The sequence below is a fragment of the Protopterus annectens genome, chromosome 14.part0 (genome assembly GCF_019279795.1).
Source record: "Protopterus annectens isolate FY-2018-M chromosome 14.part0, PAN1.0, whole genome shotgun sequence".
In the NCBI taxonomy this organism is placed as follows: domain Eukaryota; kingdom Metazoa; phylum Chordata; order Ceratodontiformes; family Protopteridae; genus Protopterus; species Protopterus annectens.
This window is the reverse complement of record NC_056748.1, coordinates 975071073-975093160: the sequence shown is the minus strand read 5'-3', so window position 1 is coordinate 975093160 and position 22088 is coordinate 975071073. Positions and strand designations below refer to the sequence as shown.

At 39.2% G+C, this 22088-nt stretch overlaps 1 protein-coding gene across 1 annotated transcript in view; it reads left to right on the top strand.

The window, feature by feature from the left end:
- The window catches only part of ERCC6 (ERCC excision repair 6, chromatin remodeling factor), a 1256800-nt gene that overhangs the window by 1185698 nt on the left and 49014 nt on the right, over positions 1-22088 (top strand). Inside the window, exon 19 of the mRNA XM_044056771.1 lies at positions 13067-13212. Coding sequence (XP_043912706.1) covers positions 13067-13212 — 146 coding nt within the window. The remainder of the gene's footprint in view (positions 1-13066; positions 13213-22088) is intronic.

Genomic DNA, 22088 nt, shown 5'->3' with positions numbered 1-22088 from the left:
TCTGTTAAAACTTTCAGAGGACCTAGCAGAAAGAAAGGACGAAAAATCTGCAAGGCTAGGATCAGATCCCTCATTTCTCTGATGTTGATGCGCTCCCTCGTTTGAGATGAAGACCAGAGACCCTGAACCTTCTCCGATGCAAAGGTCACCCCCATCCAGCCTGTGTCTGAAGTGTCTGCAAAAAGCTGTTGAGAAGATTGGGGCAAGAGAAGAGGAAAGCCTGGATTCAAAGATAGCTGTTGAATCCACCACAGGACCTGACCTCTGTTTTCAGGCAGGGAAGAGCATCAATGAGAAACTCTAGAGAGTGTGCATGTTGAGACCAGATTGTCTTCAAGTACTATTGAAATTTTCTCATTTGAAACTTTGTAAAGGGCAGCATGGGAATCATGGAAGCCATGAATCTCAGGAGACTTAGGAATTCCCTGGCTGAGATGGAAGGAAGGGACAGCAGGCTTTCCATGAAGGTAGTCAGAGTCTGAGCCTTGTCTGTTGGGAGGAAAACCATCATCTGATCTGTTTTGAACATGCACCCCAGGAAAAAGTGCTGGATGTTTTGAAGTTTGTAGTGAACCCCAGGCTTTGAAGGAGATGAATGGCCTGATGAAGATTTTGAGACAACTGTTCTGAATTGAGAGCAAGAAAGAGGAGGTCATCTAGATAGGGGTAAACATGAATCCCCTGGATCCTCAAGAAGGCAATGACAGGGATAACGTTGGGACAGTGGAGAGATGAAAGGGCAAGACAGAGAACTGAAAGTCCAAAGAACCCACTGAGAAATGTAAAAAATTCCTGTAAAGAGGATGAATAGGAATGTGTAGGTAAACATCTTTGAGGTCCAAGGACACCATGAATAAATGGGGAGAAATTGGGGGAAACCGTGTCTGAAGGGACAGTATGTGGAAAGATGGCACCTCTAGAAAGGTCCAACAAAGAAGTAGTGTGTTAGCTAACAAGCTTTATTTCTCACACAATGAAAATGCTTCTGGTTAGGTTCTAACCTAACCAGAAGCATTTTCATTGTGTGAGAAATAAAGAAGGAGATTATCAGCAACAGTGCCTGTGCGGTCTTTTCGTTTAACTGGGACTTCTGAATAGCTTGTTAGCTAACACACTACCTCTAGAAAGGTGTTTTAGTGTGAGAGGTCTAGAATTGGTTTCCAAGGACCATCCTTTCTTGGGACCAGAAACATTCTGGAATAGAAACCTCTGCCTTTCTGATCCAGAGGAACATTCTGGATGGTGCCTTATGAAAGAAGTTGTGATAGAAGCTGTTGGAACAAGTCCAGCTGACTGCAGGGGGGCTGTGGAATCCCCATGAAAGGAAGGAAAGTCTTCCAAGTCATGAAATATCCTTTTTGAATGATGGATAGGACCCAGGAGTGCTGAGTGATGTTTGCCCAGACTGGAAAAGAAAGGGAGAGGCAAAGAGACACTGGAGTATGACTTGGAAGAGGATGGTGGGTGTCACAGAGAGCTAGGCCTGGCCTTAAATGGTTGCTGTGCTGGAGGAGCTGAGCAGAAGATTTTGATGATGGAGGTCTCCTAACTGACTTTTTAGACCTAGATGCAGGGGTAGATGCAGAAGAAGAACGAGCAGGTCTCCTAACTAAGGAAGTTTTGGCAGGGAAGGTCCTATGAAATTTAGGTACAGGTGAAACAAGCGTTTCAGATGTTGGAGTTCCTTCCCTTTCTCTTGCAGAGTCTTAAGTAAGTCTGCAGCTGTAGAACCAAAAGGTGCAGATTTGTCCAAAGGGGCATCAAGTAAATTTGTCTTAATATCCTCAGGAAGAGATTGTAGTCTGAGCCAAGAATGTCTCCTACGCACAGAGGCAGCAGCTCTGGAAGATGCCACAACAGCATCATAGCTGCACTTAATAGAATGTCTGGCAACCAGTGTGGAAGCAGCTAAGAGAGACAAAACCTGTGTTTTAACCTCAGATTCTGGTAACTGAGCCAGAGTTTTGGAGGTCTGAGAAAGCAAGGCCAAGGAATACCTAGACATGCGAGTCCGGTAATTGCTAGCTCTGATAGCTGAAGTGGATGAGGTATAGATCTTCCTACCCAGTCTGTCAAGAATCTTATTTTAGTTATCAGATGGTAAAATTTTGGAAGAAGGAGATAAACGTGAAGACCTGTCAGAGACTATGGAGACTACATGGAGACTACTGTGGGGTCCGCCGAAGGACACTTTAAGAAACTTACATTCATTTGGCACTTTATAAAATCTGTCTAGCCTCTTGGGAGCAGGAGCATGAGAATCTGAAGTCTTAGAAGAGGAGGTGAAGGTATCCAAGAAAGCTGGAAAGACTGGAGGCAGTGTAGAAGGAGAAGGGACCTACATTTGCAAAAGATCATAATACCTCTTCTGTTCCTCAGAAATCTGGGAACAATCCCACTTAAAGAATTCTCTCATTTTATTAATAGTTTCTCCAAAAGAAATCTCTTTAACTGGAGAATCCCCTCCATTTGATTCCTCCTCAGGTGAGGCATATTCCACAGGCAAGGTAATTTGGGTGGAATACTCCAGGTAATCATCATCATCAGATGAAGAGTCCTCTGAGTCAGAGAAAAGAATCTGGGATCCAGCAGACTGTAGAACAGGGGAGGAAGTGCAGGCAGGTATAGGGAGAGAGGTAGATGGCTTCAAGGCCATCAAAGCCTTAATATGACCCTGGAAAATGCGTCCTAGTCAGATTGTGGAGCATAAAAAATACTGGAATGTTTAGTTTTTTGTTTCTTTTTGAAATATCTTTCCGATTGAGGAGACAAAGCAGAAGAGACTGACATAGGCCTAACATCCAAGGTAGACAAAGATTGATCCCTAGTCATAATGTCAGGAATGTCCCTGGAGTCCTCAAGCCCAACAAGCCGCCCGAAGTGGATGTCTGCAAAGCCTTGGACATGCTGGGAACCAATCTCTTGATGGCTTCCAAAGAGGTACCCACTGCAGAAGTGGAGCCGAACTCCGATCATACCACAGGGTCTTCAATGACTTCAAGACATACATTGGAGGTAGGCGGTGTAGCTGAAGAAGTTTGAAGCCTTTGTTTGCTCACCTTTCTCTTTAGACTTGGCTCTGCCGAAGGACCCTTGGAACCCTCCATAACATCTTTAGCCAGATGTTTTAACCGCTTATTTTTCTAGGTAAAGGTTTAGATCCGAAAGTCAGCTACTCAATGTCTTAGGCAAGAAAGCCTGACAAATAGAGCAGGAGCAGTAGTTATGACTAGACCCTAAACAGAAAAGGCAAAGGTCATAGCTATCTTTATGTGGAATCTGCCTTCCACACCTATACTTGCCCTTCTTGGATGACATGAACAATAACAAATGGCAGTAGCAATAAAGCAAATCCTCAACAGGGCACTTATTCTCTCTTACTCTGCCTTCATTCCTCCCACTCCAGCTCCTCTATATTTCTATCTCTACACATTAGATAGCTCAATAGTACATTAACTCTATACTACTGACTTACCTGTTTGTTTTTCCCTTTCTCTGATTGTTTCCTGCTGAACTCCACTCTCTTGTGTCTTTCTTTTATAGCTTTCTTTTCCCTCTTTTAGCTTACTTATACTTTCATCCTTTCACAGTGTTTATACTACCTCCTCTAACTGTTACTCTACCCTCTGTCCTCTTTTACGCTCCCCAGTTTTGTCCAACAATGGACTTACATTTCTTTATCCTACACTAATTACTAACCTTTATTATACCTATACTTCTACTTCAATCTACCTCCTTTCACCTCCACTATCCCAAACGCAATTCCACTATACTGTAATGAGATACTTGCTAGCTCGCAAACTCCTCCCTATGGCTTATTTCTAGGGTTACTCCCCTATCTCCCTACCCCGTATCTACATATAACTTATAAATACAACCCCCTGCCCATTGACGCCATCTTTCTTTCCCCTGGTATTGTTGGCTGTTGGATGTCTGGAGTTAGGAGCTTATCCCGGGACTGTGAGTACCTGTATGGATTGTCTTATTGATAATTGCTCCTTTTAGCGCCATTTTACAGTTGTATCTTACCGGACAGTGTTGTAGGCTATCCACACTGAAAGTATTCTGTATATGTTTAAGCTTTTAAAGTTTGTTTTTAATAGCTCCTGTGTACGCTATTACCTATTTTCTATCATTACAACAGATGCTTTTGATGACTTTGTGTATGGGAGCGTGTTTGATTAGGATACTTCAATTGTTAGCATACAAGGCTGGGCTTCAATAGATATACGCTACTGATTGTTACTATTACGACAAACTTTTAGTCTCGCTAAGGCCTTTCTTAATTGTTAAAGAGATGTTTTCTTCTGCTAATCGCAAATAACCTATTTCCCATTGTTTCTATGTTTTCGTGATTATTTGCAATAGGGTTAGGTTAACTCTAACAGATTAGCGTATTTTCCTGGGCTTTGATGTACTTACTTCAATACCTGTACTGTTGTGACTTAAATGTGATACATATAGGTCCTTTGTTAATTGTTAAACTAAGTTATATATTGCTGTAACGCATACAACCTGGTCCCACTGGTTAGAAGTTCAGTTATACCTGCAACTGCAACATTTTTTCTGTCCTGAACTAAATTCCTTGCCCTGTTGTAGCGGTTTGGCGTGCATGTGGGCGTACTAACCCGCGGCGCCTTTTACCAAGAGTGTAGCACTACTCACAGGCTCACCTCAACCTGGAACTCCACTGCACCTATTCAGCGTCGCTGAAGGCTCTATAGATTCTGGTCTGACTAGTGAGACTGCGAGGTCCCATAATTTCTACAGCATCTTGTAACAGCGCGTTGACATGCTCAATCGCTGAACCCCTATTGTAAATCCTATCTTTTTTCCTAACAATAGTTAATCATTTACTGGGGACGCCAGATTTTAGGCCTGTGTAGAATGAGCGTTGGGCATGGAATTCCTACCCCAACATTAATTAAGTGAGTCGAGCTCCTTATTCTCTCAGCCCCTACAGATACTGAGCCTCATTCTACTGAAAGGTAGCTTTTACTAATTGGATTATCTGACGATTGGGGATGCCAGATTCTACTAACTGCTAACAAATACAGTAGCTCACCATTATACGAAACATTTGTCTTGGACCCTATAGTTGAATCTTATCCTGCTGCAAGTGTCTATTCATGTAAAACGATTACTGTATGTTCTGAATTACATTTATTGTTTTCTTTCTCCAATGTTAATGTTTTGCACCTAGTATTTCAGTGTTACTGTTGTTTTAGATAAGCTCATCCACTGTTACTACTTTTGCTTCCAGCTCTTAAGCTCTATTCACTCATTACCTCTCTCCCTTATTACCTTTAACAGAGTGGTCAACTGTGTAACTAAAGCAAAACTTCCTTCCTGCCTACCATCCTTCTGGGAACAGAAGAACCTCAAAACTGAGCCCATATCTTGTACTATCAAGAGGCACCAACTCACTTTGAGAATTTAAGTATGCTACATTTCCTTGCTTGACCAGACTTAATGTATTTGTGTAACTTGGGTTAAGCACCCCTCCTGTACTTCCAGCAGCCTACATATTCCCCCATCCACATTATATACCTCCATTTCATTTCTATCCTTATCTACCTCAGCTATCCTTAGTGTTAGCATACCACACTCCTTCCCCCTTCCCCTTCTGTACTTAGCCCTCTACTATTCTGTGTGTCCCTGTAACCATACATCTTGCCACTAGGTGGCACCTTTTACTACTTTTCTCCGGTGGTTTCCCTTTCTCCCACCCTTATGCTTATCTTCTGCCTTCACTAACCTTCTTACCTGTCCTCTAACTGTAGCGTCTTCCTAAACTGCTTCTAAACCTAACCTCTCTTACTCTACCTTCATTCCTCCCACTCCGGCTCCTCTATATTTCTATTTCTACAACTCTATACTACTGACTTACCTGTTTGTTTTTCCCTTTCTCTGATTGTTTCCTGCTGAACTCCACTCTCTTGTGTCTACCCGCACCGTTCGCCCTGCGTGCTCACTCCGCTTCCCTCCCTGCCCCCAAATCTCACCCGCCCCTAGCACCTCTACATTCATTCCCACATAACCACACCCACCACATTCTGCAGCCAATCACAACATACTCCTCTCCACCCACTCCATAGTCATCCCCTCCCACTCACAACCTCTCTACCTGTAAACTTACCTATTTTAAACAGTCTCTTACCCTTCTCAACATGTACAACACTCACATTCCTCTCTTACTACTATCTCTTCTAACTATTCTTTTCTCCACCTACCTAATAACCTACTATGAGCAACCATTAAATCCTAATGTTAACATTACACATAGACACACACTAACTACCCCCCATCTACACTCACAACACATCTTAGTCTAACATATTGTAACACATATATTGAATCTAAATATCATCGTCTCTCACATATCAAATACCTTATTCATAGACACACAAAATACTTCTACTTCTTTAAACCTTCACAATTAACTCACCTTATTCGTAGTCTACAATTACTTGATGGGGACATCCACCCCAACCCAGGCCCAAAAACCTTAACAACATCCCCTAACTCCCAACAAATGAAAACTACTCCTACACCAGATTCTAAACTTCCTAAATCTCTTACAATAGCTCATCTTAACATCCGTAGCATTTGCAACAAACTCCCAGCTCTTCATGCCCTTCTAGAAGTCCAACAATTTGACATTCTCTGTCTTACCGAAACCTGGCTCAGACCCTCAATAAAAGATTGTGAAATCCTCCCCCCCCTGGCTACAACATCCTAAGACAAGACTGTCTTAATAAAAAAGGTGGTGGTGTAGCTATTCTCTTTAAATCTGGACTGGATGTTAACAAATCAGCCCAAACCCCTCCATTTGACACTAACGCTGAACTTATTATTTCGAAACTCTCCCTTAACCCACACAAAACTATTAATATTATCTGTACCTATCTTCCCCCAGGCAATAACCTCCCCATATTAGAAAACCTACTTAACTGGTTTGCTACTAGTCTTCCTCAAGAACCCATATTACTAGGTGACTTCAGTATTGATTGGAATGTCTGTAACCAAACTAATCCATCCACCCTTATCAACCTGCATGGATTCCACCAAACCATTAACTCCACAACTAGAACAAATAAGAGCAATAACAAAGATACCATACTTGACTGGATATTGGCAAATAGTCCCCAACAAAAGTATTCAACAGGTACCCTCCCAGATGACCTTAGTGACCACTCTCTCACAAACATCATTAGGCACAAAACTCACCTAAAATCACCTCCCCTAATTCGTTTATCCTGCAGCAAAAACACTTTGACCCTCATCAGTTTCAAAATGACCTTAGCCTGGTTAACTGGTCTCCTCTCAAAACTCTCCCAATTGACGATGGTGTCAACCACTTTAACAAAACCTTTCTTACTATTTTAGATCAACATGCTCCCATGCGATCTATTCGCATGAAACATAATACAGTCCAATGGCTTACAACCAACACAAAACAGCTAATCCGTAATAGGAATAAGGCCTGGTCTCTGTGGCGAACATCCAAAGACCCCATTGATCACCTTAGCTACAAACAAAAAAGTAACATGACAAAGTTAGCTATCATAAAAGATAAAAAGAACTTTTACACCCAGCTACAGCAATCCTCCCACCACCATCCACACAAATTCTGGAGATCTATTAACACACTTCTTTCCCACGGAAAAGTAGAAACTCCCAATCCACTTGGCTCCTGCCCTGACTCTCCCTTACAAACAGCTAATGCTTTCAATAACTTCTTTACATCTACAATACTTAACCTGGCTAACCAACAAACACCTGACCCCTCTTTATTAGGTAACCCAAGCTTCACTCCTCCACTTATGCAACTAAAACCCACACCTACCTCCTATATTCTGAATTTACTTCAAAAACTTAAAGCTTCTACCCCATCAGTTGACAAACTCCCAGCTGAATATCTCCAGCTAGGTGCCAAAGCGGTTGCCTACCCAATCTCTATACTCATAAACAGAACCATAACAGAAAGTACTGTACCTTCCCTCTGGAAAATCTCACACATCATCCCCCTCTTCAAAGGAGGCGACTCATTTGAATACTCTAACTACCGCCCTATAGCACTGCTATCTCCTATTGCAAAAATAATGGAGAAATGCATCCACAAACAGTTACTAAACCACCTCCTTTCTAATAATCTCCTTGCTAACTGTCAACATGGCTTTCGTCCTTACCATAGCACCACCACAGCCTTATTATCCTTTATTGACTCCATTAATATTAACCGTAATAGCAATCTTCTTTCATCAGCATTCTTTGTAGACCTGTCTAAAGCCTTTGATATGGTGAACCACCAACTCCTCCTTCATCGCTTAAAATCGCTCTCTCTCGATAATCTTGCCTTAACTTGGTTCACTTCCTATCTTCAAAACCGGAAACAAGCTGTTTTATGGAACAATAATCTCTCTGAACTTCTGCCCACCACCTTAGGGGTCCCTCAAGGCTCCATCTTAGGTCCTCTTTTATTTTCCATCTTTATTAATGACTTGCATCTTGCCACGCCCATAACTACTTGTATTCAGTATGCTGATGACACCACCATCATTTGCTCTGCCACAAACCAAGATGACCTTCACTACCTAACCCAAAAGACATTCACTATTATTGAGCAATGGTTCTCCAACCACTGTCTTCTCTTAAACCCTAAGAAAACTAAACTTCTCCTCTTCTTACCTACACACCTGTCTCCCTCTATTAATTTCACAATTACTTCTAACAGTGGCACCCTTATCTCTCCTGACCAAACAACCAAACTATTGGGTATTACAATTGACAACCTACTAAAATTTGATTTTCACATTAACTCCACCATAAAAGCAACAAATAGGAAACTAGGTTCTCTTTATAGAATCAAAACTTTCCTTACCCCTGAAGCAAGAACTACCATAGCAAAAACACATCTTATCTCCACTTTACTATATGCTTCCCCCATTTATACTAATCTATCTAAACATAACATTAATAAGCTCACAACAGCCTACAACAACATTGCAAGATTTGCCACTGCCTCTCCATATAAAACCCATCACTGTCTGAACCTCTCTAACCTAGGATGGCTTGAATTACCCCACCTAATACAGTACTATCAGCTTACAATTGCCCACAAAGCCCTTTACCACCCTGAAAATTTACCCATGCTCTCCACCCTTATAAAACCCTACAACAACTTAAAAGCCTTACGCTCTTCTAATAAAATACTGATTCAAACTTCTCTTGCAAAGAATACAGCAGGTGACTCCATATTTTCCAACTCAGTTGGTAAAATCTGGAACCAACTTCCTCTAGACCTTATAGCCCAGACTTCCATTACACTATTTAAGTCTAAACTAAAACTCTTTCGTACTAAACACCGGCTTTGCTCTTGCATCAATCCCAGTTGATCTAGCTCCTCTTAGACCTCCTATTCTCCCCCTTTATCCCTCATACTTTCTCCCACATCTATTTCTTCAATCTAATTTTTTTTTTCCTTTTGACCTGAAATATGACTATCTTAACTAAATAACTTTACTTCTCTAGTAACACTCTTCTTAACTTTTTTTTTAAAAGAACCTACTTCTTCTCTCCCTTTTCTTCCCTCACCTATACTTAAATAATTTCCTTGTCTCTCTATCCCCCTTTTTATTGTAACTTCCTGAAATTGTTGCTACTGCCTTTCTTATTTGTTATTTATATCCTTTTTTGATTTAAAACCATTGTGAATTTTTATGCATTGTTTTGTTACCATGTAGTAGATAGCGGAGCTTTTCTCCTCGGGCCTCCACTGAAAATGGACTTGTATCCAGTTGGACTAGCCCGGTTAACAAATGTAAAATAAATAAAATAAAATAAAAATTATTTGAAGCTGAAGCTAGCAGCAACTCATGGAATCTGACTGCAGACCGTACGTAGGAGTCAACCTTTCAAATGGTGGCAGAAAAGTTCTGAGGATGGTATGTGCAGACATCCCTTTTTATGGCTGACATTGTCAGACCATACATGCGACGTGCCACGTACTGGCAGTGGCTAGAAGCTTTTGTATACTGGACGGACATCGGGTCGTAGGATGGAAGACAACCCATATGTAAAGAATACTGCAACACTGAATAGAAGGACATTCACTGGTTTAAGCAAAAGTAACTCAAAAGTAATACACATTTACGTTACTAGTTACTAAAAAAGTAATAATTACTATTTTGAAAAAGTAACTAGTTATATTAGTAGTTACTAGAAATTGTACTATATTACAGTAATATATTACTCCCATCACTGCCCGTGTGTCATGCATGTCTTCATTTGCGTGTCCTTATAATTAATACAAGTGTCATATCACTCTGTGGTTAGGGGCAGACTAGTGGGCTTCGGAACTTGCAGTGCTTTCCTAGTGCAGTACATGACATCAAAGCATGTACCAGTGTAGGATACACATGGCTCCTAGACTAGGCCCTTCTGATAGTAAAAGTAATACAGAGCCGTACTCAAAAGGTAGTGTGAACTACCTTGTTAATTCACCAGAGTGTCTGCTTTTAGATCAACTGATTAAATAAGAAAGTATCTGTTATTTCAGATGTTAAAAGTGCCGAAATGTAAAGTTTCATGCCTTGGTTCATTTCATATCATTGGATGTAATTTATTTCTCACTCACAGTTCTGATTTAAAATTATCTTGCATTGGTGAAAGTTTCATTTGTGCATTTGCCTCCAGCTCTTTAAAAGTGCTTTGCTTGCAGTTGCTCATACTTTTGTTTATACTTTTTTTTTTTTTTTCAAACTAATCTGTATCAAGAAAGATTGTTTTCCATTCATCTTCGTTATGCATTCATCCATTTCATTGTTGTAGGGAACCCAAGCCTGTCCTGCCAAGTAGTATCTGCAAAGCAGGAAGTCGGTACTTAACAGTACTCTAGTCCCTCATGGAACACACGCAAACAAACAATTTAGACTTAGCAATCCACATGCTGCATGTCTTTAAGAACAGGGAAGTTAGACAGCCCTGCAGAAGCCATAATGAACATATGGAGAAACATGTAAGCACTGTAGAGAAGGCACCACAAACAAGAATCAAACCACTGAAACAAGTGCTATGAAGCAACAGTGTTGACCTCTGCAGTACTGTGCCTTCGCACCCCCATCCTTGTTGCTGATACAGTGAGCTTTGACTGTACTTTTTTTTTCTGATTACTTTTGAAATAGCTTAGTAGTTGCATTTCAAAGTAACAGCCACCATTTATTTGATTTTAAAGCTCATCTTTAATGTTTTCTCACTGTATGTATTTAATGTCTTGTTTTGTGAATAGCAGTAAATATTGTAAAAAATGTAATTTTCTAAATGTTGGAAACATGTCTTCAGAAAAGTTTATTACACCAGTCATTTTAATGTCTGCCTTTTTTGCTTACTTGTTCATTAATTAACGTTTTATGTGGTAAGACATTTTACTTCTCAATTCTTTGTAGTCTTGTACCTTTTTTTAAAAAGCAAGAGATTGAAATGTGTGACTTTTAAAATCCCTTATATTTCAATGCTGCTTTTTGATATTTCATACCTCCGGGCAGTTGTAACCCAAAATAAAACAGGAATATACATGCAGCCATATGGGTGTGGCTAAGAATTTGTGATCACTCATTTCATAGATCTGTGATACTACTATCATAGACTTAACATCCCAATCTGTAGCTGGACAAGGATTCAAAAAAAAAAAAAACACATGTACTATTGCCAGACTACATGGGACTGCTTAAATCCAGTCTCCCTTTGATTCATTTTTGGTGCAGTGCTTAGGATGTACAAGAGAAAATTTGCACTGTGAGAATTACTTGGTACTGCGTTTAGCATTTTCATTCTTGTATATCTAGGTGTGACAGGTGTACTTATTTATCTGCATAAAGTTTTGTGAATGCTTTGGTTTGGTTTGGTTATTTTAATGGCTACCATTTTGCTTGCCATTTGCAATTCAGTTGAATTCTGATTATAAACTGTTCTGAGGAGTGTTATTTGTAAAACGTAGTTTGTTGGATTTCAAGTTTCGTCAAGCCAGGTGTGTCGCCAGAGAATATAATTTCATACTCATGTGCTCTTATTGCTGGCCCCCAACCCACCTGTCAGTTAAAAATTTGAAATGTTCTCCCCTAGCAGTTAAACGTTTGCATCACTTTCCCCTATAAAACAATTAAATAAATATTTTTCAATCTATGAAACTTTTATTGGAAGAATTAATTTATACAGTTGTGGACATAGTATGGCCTAAAAAACACGGTTTCTTTAATTAAAGTATAGAAAATTGTGCTAAGTAGAGTACAGAGTATGTCTAGCTACACCCTTGCCTATAGCAGGTGCATGCCCCTCAGTCTCTTAGAGCAAGAAATCTGGACAAAAGCCATAAGTAAAATAGGGAAAATTTTTAAAAATTGCTCTTAAAAATGTAGAAAGTTGATAGAATAACAGGTTTTGAATTAGCATGAATTTTCTGAAGGGTATGAAGCCTCTGTCAGTATTTTCTAACTTCAATCTTTAATGACTTGCTATTAATTTGCCAGAAAATATTAAGAAAAACAGTCCAAAAATATGAGGAAAAAATCTAGACATTCTGCAAAAATCTGTACAGTTGAGAGCTGTGAGCAGGCCTGTTAATTTATAATAAAACTTACCTTATTTTTCTAATGGATACTTTCAAACCTGAAAAAAGGAAATGTGTTTCTCTAGGTTCAAAATCCTGATTTTGAAGGCACCTTCTTTCATTGTTTTTCATGGGAGCTCATAACTGACATTAAAGCTTGATGTCATTTTACTGTAAATGGAGACTCATTGGATGATTACCTTGTGACTTATGGGACTGTTGCATTATTCTAAATCCCTGAAGTAGACAGATATTTCAGGTTGCTGAAAGGTTAATGGAGTAATTTTAGTAGTGCTTATAAAGCAAAAGTATTTTCCCACTGCTTTACGGTTCTACAGGGTGAGGTTTTAGTAAGTCAGTGTTTGTTTTTCTTCAATTTTTCAATATTAGGATTGGATTTGCATTGTCATATGGGCACACCAGTGACATATTAAAATCATTATTTTATCTTTATTCTAGGCAAATCTTTAAGCAGTTTCTAACTAATCGTGTACTAAAGGACCCTAAACAAAGGCGCTTCTTCAAGTCAAATGATCTTTATGAACTTTTTACTCTTAGCAGCCCTGATGGAACTCATGACACTGAAACAGGTGCCATTTTTGCAGGTAGGTTAAAACTTATGAAAGCATTTTAAGATATAAAAGGGCTATAATAGGTCTTTGGTGTATTAGAATTAAAGAAATGTTCACTTAATTATGTGTAATTATTTGGGGGAATTTCCGGCCAGCATTGAAAATGTACACAGCTTTTCTAAGGCAGAATACAAAGGTTTAAGTTACTTTCCTGTTCCCCAACACTGTGGAAGCAGCAGTTAAAAAAAGCTTGAGACTCAAAATGACTTTACCTAGACTCAAGATTCATTGTTTTATGTTGTAACTAGTGTTCTTGATTTTGTTTGCTTAATTAATCTTGTGTGCATTACCTCTCATTTCTGAGACACAAAGAGTTCATAGAGACAGTGTGCAGTTCTTCATGTATTATGTTGTCTGTTTTGAGTAATACTAGATAAAAGTAAGTTAGTTTCATCTAGGAATTAGATCTCCCGAATTAACAATTAGAATATGAAACTGCAGTGAATCTGCAGTCTTGATTTTTTTGAGAGAGAATTTTCTAATACTTGTGATCAATTCCTTTCCTCTACATCACAGACAGTTTATGCAGGTGGTTATTATTAGGAATGTTAATGCACTGCTGGTAAGAGATGTATTATTGAATAATAATAGTTTTCCTCTCATTGCATTTTATGTTTTGCTGTAATCTGTTTAGATGAAGTGAGGCGCACTGGAACAGAAAATGTGTTGTATTTTTATGTGCTTGTCATAGATGGAACTGAATTTCATTGTAAGTGACTGTCAAAAGTTTCAGCCTACCAGTTTTACACTTTATTTTAGTAGCAGTATTGGTTATAATGATTTCCATGCTGTTGTATTTTCACGATTTTCTGTTTAAACATACAAGCTATTTACTCCTTGTATAACCTCTTGTAATTCTAACCAGAGTCCCATCACCCTTTGTGTATTACATAAATAAAATCCTTACTTTACCATTGATTCTTCCCCTCCCCAGTCTCCATAGCTCTTGACCATGTGCGTTTGACTCCCTGTAGAGTACTGTCCTGTTTCTTTTTGTTCATATCCTAGATACAGACCAGTGTCTTTTCTGTATTCTTCTTAAATTTTGTTTTGTGAATAAATATTTGACACACTGGAAATGTAATAAGCTCTATTAATTGTGCTGGCAGATCTTGTGTGCGCCATCATAAGGTTTTTAGTATTGTGTGTACTGGGCCACACATAGCAGTGAGAGTGCCATTTTCTCCTTGAAGTTCACCTTTTCATGTAGCTTCCTGTTTGTCTTTGCTGTTACCCCCTTTTTAACATAGGGTAGGGAGCAGTGTGCTGCTTTGAATTGTCATAAGCTGTAAAAATCCAAGATATCCATCATTAGGATCATTACTGCAGGAAATACATTCATTTTGGAAAGAAGTCAAAGACAGTTGTCAGTCAGTTTTCAGCCAGATATTTTCAGTGGTTGTTAGTCTTAGAGTTTGTTGTTGCTCTCCTGCTCCATGGTCATTACAGGTCATCCCAGTTATAAAAGAGCAATCCACCAAATTTTCTCAGTTCTCTTCTGCCAACCAAACTGAACAGGTACTTGGCTTAATTTTATTAGTACCATTGGTAAGTTAAGGCTTCAGCACTCTTTTAGCAGGTTAAAATAAACAATAGTTAAGTGACAGATTTGTTCTGTTTTTGTGACATATGACATCCCTTGAAAGTCACAAACAGATGCTTTTGTTTTTGTCAGATTCCCTCCCTTATTTATATTGTCCTACTCGGGATGCAAATGCAACATTAAGAACTTTGTTCTCTCGCTGCTTTTAAGTAAATAAGAAGAGCTAAATGCTTAGCAAACTCTATGGGGCATAGAGATTCAGGACATTTCCTCTGCTTCTTTTGATCCTGTGTTCAGTATCTTGTCACAAACAACTGAGAAACTCAATTGTTAACAAAAGCAGAAGCACAGAGGGGCTTCATTACTGTCTAAGAAACTGGAATGAATGGATGTGATTGAATCTCATGGGGAGCAAGCCGCAATTACTCCTGGGTATTTACTTCAGGACAGAGCTGAGCTACTCCCTGTATTGATGCTGGAGTTAAGGCGCTTCCTGTCACTTTGGGGATAGTAGTCAATCTTAGTCCTGTCAACTTCCTCACGAACCATATTTATTCTGAGGAGTCAGAGAGAGAGAGAGAGAGAGAAACAGTAAAGGGAAGGCTGTTTCAGTGAAGAATGTTAAGTCCAGTAAGAGTCAAACAGAGGAAACGTCTAAATACATAGAAAGAAAAATCTCCTCCTGCAGGCTTTAGTCTCCAGGATTTCAGGTTGAGTCTTGTTCCTGCGTTTGTTACAGTTTTGGTGACTGTCTCTACTTATCTTCTTCAAAGTTCTGTCACTGTAACAGTATATTGCATAGCTCTCAACCTTCTATCCCCCAAAATGAGGAACACTAGCCCTCGTAATGTGGAACAAATGGGCAAAATGTGGAACACGTACTAATGGCTTACTAACAACTTCAGCTAGGAAGGTCATAGGATGGTTAAAATATGCTGGTTTTACTTATAAATAAGATCTTTTAATGAATTAATATGATTTATTTCAATTTACCATGGATTTCACTTAAAAAATTCCCAAAACTGAATGTGTTACATACCGTTTCAATGTGGAACTTATTGGAACTTCAAGGAACATGAACTTTTTAAGACCCCAAATGAGGTACATTTCTCGTAATGAGGTACACTTGAGAGGCATGGTATATTGTGACATTTGTATTACATCTTACCTTTCTTGTGTAATTTCAGGAAATTGTGTCAGGAAAGTGGAAGAGTTTTCATTTGGTGCGAAAGGATGAAGAACCCATCAAAAGCATAAGTACCTCTCGGTCTTCCTTATTTATCAGACCTCATTGGAACAAGACTTTCATAGTCCTCTATAAAAGTGCATTTCAGCTGTATCTGCTTGCTTTTCACTACCCTCACCCGAAACAGGAGTGGAATTGATTGAGCAGATATTAACTGGATTCAGCTGCAGCCAAATAGAAGAGCTATCCCTCCTTTTCCTTGAGACCTGAATTAAAACTTGGATCAACTTACCTTGGACCCATTTTAGATGACAACCACAGAATTGCACAACTGTGTGCCCTAGAAGAAGATTATCTTAGTGACATCTGCATGCATGAGAAGGATCTTGATGCTGCATGCCTAATGGCAAAGCAACTGTTCACAGTCTGCCACAGTGATAAGGTGGTCAGTCTTCCAGAGTGATAAGGTGGTCACAGTCTTCCAGAGTGATAAGGTGGTCACAGTCTTCCAGAGTGATAAGGTGGTCACAGTCTTCCAGAGTGATAAGGTGGCCACAGTCTTCCAGAGTGATAAGGTGGTTAGTCTTCCACAGAGATAAGGTGGTCACAGTCTTCCACAGAGATAAGGTGGTCACAGTCTTCCACAGAGATAAGGTGGTCACAGTCTTCCACAGAGATAAGGTGGTCACAGTCTTCCACAGTGATAAGGTGGTCACAGTCTTCCACAGGGATAAGGTCAGTCTCAGAAAAATCCAACCTTTATGCCCGAAAGAGATGTCGCTTAGCCAGTTACTCTAACTGCCAGTATTTTTCCTGAAACTCAGAATAAAGGGAAGAGGATCCTTCATATGTTGGATGTCCAAAGGCACTGTGGTACTGCTTTGATAGGACCATATCCACCTAACAGACGAGCAATCTTACTGTACCTTTTGTGCTTGGTGAGAAAGGAAAAACAATTTTGTACCAGATGCTAAGTGACTGACTAACTGCATTGTTTTCTGTTATGAAGAGATCAGCAGGTATCTCTAGGAATGTGTGGGAGTACATTCTACCAGGTCAGCCTCCACCTTGGCATCCTTTTTGAACAGGTTTTAACCCCAGCCATTTATGAGGTAGCCATCTGGTCATTCAGTCATACATTCTCCAAGCACTTTGAGCTGTATAATTTCCAGGAGTAGAGCAGAGCAGTGTTTTTGAGTGGCAGGTCGCCATGGTATCATGTAAGAAAGCCAGAAGGCACTTCACCAGAGGGTTAGTGCCATAATGTGTTTCACACTATTAGAATTTGAGATTTCTGAAATAATCCTTTGGTGTAGTCTGAGATTGAAGCTGCTTTCATATTATCTGTCCACAGTGGAAGAGACAGCCCTTTGCTTCATGCAAAGGAAGTGTTGCCTAACTATTCTAATGACTGCTTAGTCAGTCAACACATACTTTGTAGCAACATCCCCTTTATTTTGCCCAAATCAAATAGCCAATAGTTGACCTATAATGTGATGCTTCTGATTTATTAGCCGTGAAAGCATACAGTAGGGCCATTAAATGGCTTTTGAGGAACTTTGAAGCCTTCCCATCTGCTGTGTTTACACAGTCATTTGTTGGAAAGGTCCAATCTGCCAGACAAAACTGAGATGGCTGCATGTCCTTTGAGATCCTTTCTACTGTTTCATCCTCAGACACCTGCTTAATGAGGAAATATCCCTTTCTCGCAGTCGAAGTTCTTCAAGCTGGATATTAAAAGGACCTTTGGAGAAGACTTTCTTTTTCCTTCATTTTCCATTCTCAATTGCTGGATTGTTTGTTTCAGTGGTTTAACAATAGGAAGATGCTAGACACCTTCCCATTGCTAAGTTACTGGGAGCAACTTTAAAATCTGGTCTACTGGTAATATGTATTTTTTTTTGATCTACTAGTAATATCCTGGCTGCTGGGTCCTTTATGATTGTTTGGACATTGCACTTCATCTGACTTAGCATCCTCACTGTTTGCAGTCTCGGGCATCTGTTCGATGGTGATGGCCATAGGACTTGAAGAGCTCTTCACCTGTTGCTGTGTTAAGTGTACCATTCTTCCCTTGCACTTCTGACTTCATTTCAGAACACAGTACCAGTAACACTTACTGGTACCCTCCTGCTGTAGGTGTAAGTTGAAACTTTAAGCACCACCATGGGTCCTCCTTCAGGCATATCTTGGTTTGGTGCAGTGCTGTAGTGACATCTGAAATGCACTGTACTGTGATAGTATCTTCAAGAACGTCAAACAGCAGGTCTCCTTTGATTCAGGTCTCCCCCTTTTTGCTTTCTGGAGCCATTGCTGTAATTAAATTCTACAGTGCAGCTCACATTTAAGTACTCCCTTGTAAATGTGTAGCAGAAGAGTCTGCAACTAGTTGCCATAATCAAACATATACGCATTTGAGTGTTGAGGATAAACTGGTTTAGAGTAAGTGTGCCTCGACCAAGTAAGGTGCTTCCACCATTTCAGTATAGCATCTTCATTATAAGTGGTCTAATATGATATCTCAGTACAGCATATTATATATTGCACTCAGGCTGTGTATTCCACTTGTATTCAGTAGGCATTAATTTTGCTATGTTTTATCAAATGATAGTTGTTGATTTTGCCACCTTCCTAATGAGACAGGGTAGTGCTTGGAAATCTAACCAAATGTTATGACTTACCATTACTCTGATTCTGTCTCCAAAGAATAGCAGCATAGTTTTGAAGCTTTCAGCTGGCTTTCTTTCATCTTGTGGGTTAAAACGATTATGCTTGAAAAAATTATGGATTTATTGATAGACACTAATAGACTTGGAAGCTTTCTCCCAGTATTAAATTTGTATTACCCACAGCCACGTTGATGCCTTTTTATGTGACCTACAATTGGAGAGGCACGTTGATTTGAAAGCGTTATCTTCAGGTAAAAGTCGGGATTTCAGCATTTTTATCCAGGTTTCACAAGGATTATCATTGTTACCCTTTAAGAACTATAGTTTCTTCTGGCAGATCTAAAACAGAAACTTTTGCCACATTCATTAGTTGTAGTGTGAAGAGATTTTTTTAATGACAAAGGCCACATTTTAGAGGATTTGTGTTATTTTTTTAAATATTTTAAAACACAGTACTTTTCATCAAGAGGTGATTTTTTGTCACAATCAATTTAATAGATTTACTTATATCTGTTCCTCGACTGCGGTGGTGGTGCTGCGGTAGCGTTGTCGCCTCATAGCAAGACGTTGTCCCGTTCAATTCTCAGCTAGAGCGTCTTCTTTGTGGAGGCATACATGAATGGGGTGTGCCTTCGTTGAAGGTTGTGCATCAGGGCTGGTAATCCAGTACATAAAAATCCACTACCAATCATTAGCGGACTGGAGTTCTGCTGTGGCGACCCCTAACCGGGAAAAGCCAAAAGACACAAACAATATCTGTTCCTCACTCTCTGGGTATGGAGAGTGGTTTATGAAGCATTAACTACAGATTCAACAATTGGCACACTTGAGGTTAGACTTATTACTGACTTTGTATACACTGCGTTAGAAAACAATGTTTTTATTACTTTGATTGGGAATTTTTCAAGCAGAAAAAAAGGTGTAGCAATGGGGGCCATTTGCGTCCCAATGTACACCAGTGTGGTTATGTGTATGTGGGAGTCCAAATATTGTTTAATTCTGATTTTTTTTTTTGGTTATGTTAAATCATGTTTGCAGTTTCTGGATTGCATCCTTGTATTGTAGAGACGGAGTACTGACAGTTTACTTAAGTTCTTTACTTATCTTAATTTCATGAAGGAATTTTTACATTTTACACATTATTGTACATATTTGGATGTTATTATATGTAAAAATTTTCCTGAGAGTCAATACAAGTCCACAATTTATTTTAAGCCCACTTCTTCTGTGTTGTATTTGAATCTTACCAGCTATCATCCTTTAAAACCAAAGGTAAGGTTAGTTAAAGGACAAATTGCAGGGGGTTTCTAGGATGACTTTGTTGAACTAAGATTTCATGAAGAGTTAGACACCCTAGTCCTAATGTTTTTTTTTTTTTTTTTTTAATTGAGAATATCCTTCAGCCGTGCTTGGTGCAGTAAAACTGGAAATTTTAAGGAAACCTTATGGCAGATTTGAAGTAATCATTTTGGGTGGGGTACTGTGTAATTCACGCATCCCTGATGATTGTTCAGCTGATGTGAGCAAAAGTTTTAGATCATCCATAATCTTACCCTATATTATTCACTTATCTGAGTTTAAAGAAATTTTGGCTAGGAAATGGAATGTAGCTGCTGTTAGCAATTTAAATCTGACACAGAAGTTGGGCTCCAACAATTTTTTTTTTTCAAAAGGGGCAGAAATATCAAAAATATGGTTGACATAATATACCTGGATATGACACTTTTGGTAGAATGTCAAAATGTGGAGTATGCAGTTTTTGCATTAGTAATGGCACTAAATTGTGGGTTCCCAACTTCCCTAGCATTTGCTGTAAAGGAAAGTTCATCTGTGGTTCTAAGGGGTTGATATATGCAGCAACATGTGACTCTTACCAGGCCGTTTAGATAGGCAAAACTGAACAAATGTGAAGGCAGTGAATGTACCAACACACCTATAATATTAGAAGATTTGACACTATCAATGCATTATATAAGCATTCCACTATTTGTAGAGCATTCATTAAGTTTTTTTTTTTATTTTAGAAAAAATACTGTCATTTCATAGGGGGGGTGACTAGATATCCTACCTGAATCACAGAAATTGTATTGGCAGATTTTTTTAATGCTGCTTCTACACTCAGATTAATGAGGAAGTTTCAGTTAACAGCTTTGTAACGTTAAGTGCAGTAAGGTTATAAATTCATATTTATTTTATGTACCTTTCTGATATTTTGACATTGTTTTTTTATGTATTTTATATTTTATCTAGGTGACTGCATTTTTTAATATATTACGTGTAATGCAACGTGTTGTTATGGTGTTTAAATTTTACTCACGTGACTTTGTTTACGTTTTTTTTTTTTTTTTTTTTTTTTACTGATTTTTTACTTATTTTTTTGTCTCTGTCTGTGGGGGTGAGTTCATTCTTATTAAGTGTGTCTGAATGGTTTAGAGAAAAGTGCTTAATAAATATTGAGAGTTTCTACAATCCTGTTTGCAGACTGAAGTGTTTCTTTTTAGGTCTTTCAGCATGTTTCTTGTGTAGGGGGTTTCTGGTTTCAGCATCTGCCTTTGCTGCCCTTCAGCCTGCCTTGCCTCCTTGCACTGCACCTTGCCTTCTACCCCTTGTTTGCTCTGTCTTTTGTTCTAATTGCCAGCTCAACCTTCCTGTGTAACCATATTAGTCTGCCTGTCATTTAACCCTTTGCTAATACCCTTATCCATAGCCTGAAGTACTGTATCCATGACCTCTAATCTTGTTTACTTCCTTCATCCTGTGACTCTTTCTTGACTGTCTTGCCTTCTTCATCTTAGTCCACTCCCCTGATACCCATACCATTGTCTTTTGTTTTTTCGTGTCCTTAGTCTCTCCGCATTGTAATCTACTCAGTGGCATGGTAAGCGATGCCTAGTGGTGCCTTCGCCTTAACACCCCTTACCACTCCACTTTGCTGTGACTACGTCTGGAATTCTGTCCTTTGTAGTTTAGCCCTGTACCAGTTGGTTGAATCTTTAATGGTACAAGACCTCTTATCAGCTACCTCTAACAAATACAGTTGAAGCTAAGTCATTCCATTATTCTGTAAGATCCTAAGTTCAGGATGACATCCACTGAAGAGTCAGAATAATAGACCGAAGGAGACCCTCCTCTTAAATCCCTCAATCCAACTGGCATAATCTTCCGTCTTTAATGAAGAATGAGGCTGACTTTGTGCAAACCTCCAGAATCATCTTGCCAAGGAATGCAAATTTAACTTTATCACCTTTTCCAACATGGGAGTATTCCTGCTCTGTTTATTGTGAATTCACTCACCAAGATTTAAACAGATGGAAAAAATAAAGAAATGCTATGTTGGTCCTCTGGCAGAAAACACAAAGACATTGGGACACAGAAGGGATATAATACCTTTTATTGAACCAACATAGGTTTTTTAGTTATTTAAGCTTTCGAGCTTGCATGAGCTCTTTAT